The sequence below is a fragment of the Kryptolebias marmoratus genome, linkage group LG5 (genome assembly GCF_001649575.2).
Source record: "Kryptolebias marmoratus isolate JLee-2015 linkage group LG5, ASM164957v2, whole genome shotgun sequence".
In the NCBI taxonomy this organism is placed as follows: domain Eukaryota; kingdom Metazoa; phylum Chordata; class Actinopteri; order Cyprinodontiformes; family Rivulidae; genus Kryptolebias; species Kryptolebias marmoratus.
In genome coordinates, this window is record NC_051434.1 from 13,311,881 (window position 1) to 13,314,714 (window position 2,834).

Genomic DNA, 2,834 nt, shown 5'->3' on the forward strand with positions numbered 1-2,834 from the left:
TCAAAGCGGCTAATTGCAAGGGACACAAAGCGAGAGCGACTGCAGACTGTCTGCAGCTAGGAGCGGGCGTTTTCTTTGCACGGGGAGCTGGAAACAACCGAAGGGCCCCATCAGGAGAGAGATAAAAAAAAAAAAACAGGAATAATATGGATCATCCTAAGTGTAACAATAATAATAATAACATTAAGAACTGCATTTTTGCTCAGACTTGAAATGATGTCAATATATCAACTTTGATGCAAATCACACAGAATCTAAAATATCACTATAAATGAAAAACAGCTCTTAACTATTTATAGGGAAATAATTAGAAATATCTGGCAATATGTGGTAGAAATCACTGCAATAATAATAATAATAATAATAGTATATTTCATTTTGAAATAAACATTTTTTCCCAATATGTTGCAGAAATCACTGCAAGATGTCCACATATTTTAAAGCCTGTCACTTCTAAGGTTACTTTGCATCCGGGGGTTGTCTAAAATCTATTGACAATAATAAATGTTTCTTCGTAAAAAATAAAATAAAATAAAATAAAACTCTGTGCTGTTTCTTTTTTTTCTTGATTCAAAATCAAAAGCAGGATAAAGTGTCCTCAGATGCCTCAGATATTTCCAAGCACAAAATTACTCATTTTGTAAAATAGTAAAAAAGAAAAATGATGATGATGATGAACAGAAAGAACGAAAAGAAATAGATGTGGCTTTTGTTTAGCAGTTGGAAACTTTTTAAGTTTAAGGTGCGGGTGATGAAGCCCAGTGCGTCTTGTGATTTGCAGCTTTGCGTCAAAATTGTCTCCTGAGGTGAAGGAGTACCATGCATGTCTCTGTCAGATTTCTTTCTTGTTTTTTTTTCCACTGTAAATAAATAATAACTGAGGGAACAGAGACACCGAAGAGAAGAAGATTTCCAGAAAAAAATCCATTGTCCATTTTAAACGTTTAATAGTCTTCCAAAATGCAATAAATTACATGCACACATTTACACATTTTACACGTTTTCCTCTATGACTGTCATCAAATACATTGCATATTCCTCTGAAATGTGAACACGAGTCCCATAGAAGGAAAAAAAAAAATCAACGAAATGAACAACAGGTTTTGTTTGTTTGTTTGTTTTCAATATAACGTCCCGGCTCCGAGAGCCAAAGAGTGCTGTATCGAGTTCGGGGTCTGGAGGTGGGAAGCCATGGAGCTGCCGGCGGAGGTGTACCAAGACGACGTGTTGTCCAAAAAGTTAGAAGCTGCCGTGTTGAGGTTCTGTGGCTGTAAGCCGTGCGCCCTGGAGGGGCCCTGCGTGTCCCACACGGCCGGGGACTGCGGCGAGTTGCAGGCCATGGGGTCGCTGGAGCTGGGGCTGTGCTCCGGTGGAAGCTCGCCGTTCTTCATGATCTTCTTCATTTTTGATCTCCTGTTCTGGAACCAGATCTTGACCTAATAATAAGAATTAAAAAATATATATTAATATTGTGCATTTCATCCGAACAGGTAAAGCCAGAAAAGGACGCACGCTGCATAAAAGAAATTGTTCCACGTCTAAGCCGCGCAGACATTTTTTAAATACATTTAAAATGACATTTTTCCAGGTGTTTATTTAAAAGAAAGAAGGAAAAAAAAACATGGAATCGCACCTGTGTTTGCGTGAGTCCCAGCGAGGCTGCGAGCTCGGCTCTCTCCGGCAGCGCCAGGTACTGCGTGTTCTGGAACCTCCTCTGCAGGGCGGCCAGCTGGAAGCTGGAGTAAATCGTCCGGGGCTTCCTCACCTTCTTCGGCTTCCCGTTCACCATCCTCACCTCGGGCTCGCTGATCTCTTTTTCTAATAAAACCAAATCCCAAAAAATTTTTTTTAGAAATTGCATTTGTCCGGGAGAAAAAAGCAGGAATTGTGCTGTGGATCATTATTTATAAGTTCCAGATTTTTAAAATAAATCAGTGTCATTTTCTGTTTTGTTTTTTTTAACATCCTAGAATTAAATTGACTAAATTTAATTAAAATCAAACATGAATTTAGTGAATTCCCTTGCTTAATTCTGGATCTTGTAGTAAAACGCTAATGCGTAAAAATGCGGATTTTTTGCTGATAAATGCTTTAACTAAAAATCACACACCAACTTCCCCCCACCCCAAAAGAAAACCAGGTTCGGGCCCGTACCTTGTGGGCTCTGCTGGGCTTGCACTCTGCTGTAAGTCCCGGCGTACTGGTGGTAGGCTGGGGTCGTGTACGAGCTGTAATCGCCGTAGGATTTTGTCGCGTAATTTCCAGCGGACCCGTTCACGCCCGGGTACTGGTACTGGTAGGCGCTGAGGGGCTTCCCGTACGAGGATGAGCTGGGCGAGCAGTAGCCGTGAGGGACTCCACCGGCGGGACTGTAGTAGCCAGAATCCGTGGCCGAGGACTCGGGGAGGGTCGGGGATTCCTGAGACGGGTGGTGCATGGCGGAGAGTTGAAAGGAGCTCTGGAAATCTGCAGGTTTCACACTCGGGATCCTCCGGTCGAAAACTCCAGTCATGATTCGAAAAACAACAACAACAAAACGCAAAACTGCGTGGGCTTGTTTAATTTAATTAACAACAACAGCAAAATTAAAAAAAATAAAAAATAAAAAAGGGGGACGAAATTGATTCCAAAACGGGGGTGCAGATTACACTCTCATTGTGTCGAGAGGCTCTCAGGCCGTCGGGCTCTGCTGAAGACTGCAGCCAGCCCCGCAGCAAAGACTTGGTTAAATCCTAAATCGCGCTCTTACGCACTGCAGGGAGGATCTGGTTCCATTGGCCAAGGCGCGCACACAGACGCAGCTACACCCAGTTCCCTCCGCCAGCTTTCTTCTG

General features: G+C 42.7%; 1 protein-coding gene across 1 annotated transcript; it reads right to left on the reverse strand.

Annotated features, from left to right (window-relative positions):
- Positions 1–923: 923 nt before the first annotated feature.
- On the reverse strand, positions 924–2,756 carry dlx5a (distal-less homeobox 5a). The gene is made up of 3 exons (XM_017420897.3): positions 2,155–2,756; positions 1,634–1,818; positions 924–1,436 (listed from the first exon to the last, which is right to left on the reverse strand). The coding sequence occupies exons 1-3, from the start codon at positions 2,510–2,512 to the stop codon at positions 1,122–1,124; spliced, it is 858 nt and encodes a 285-aa protein (XP_017276386.1). The 5' UTR covers positions 2,513–2,756; the 3' UTR covers positions 924–1,121.
- Between the last annotated feature and the right edge of the window lie 78 nt (positions 2,757–2,834).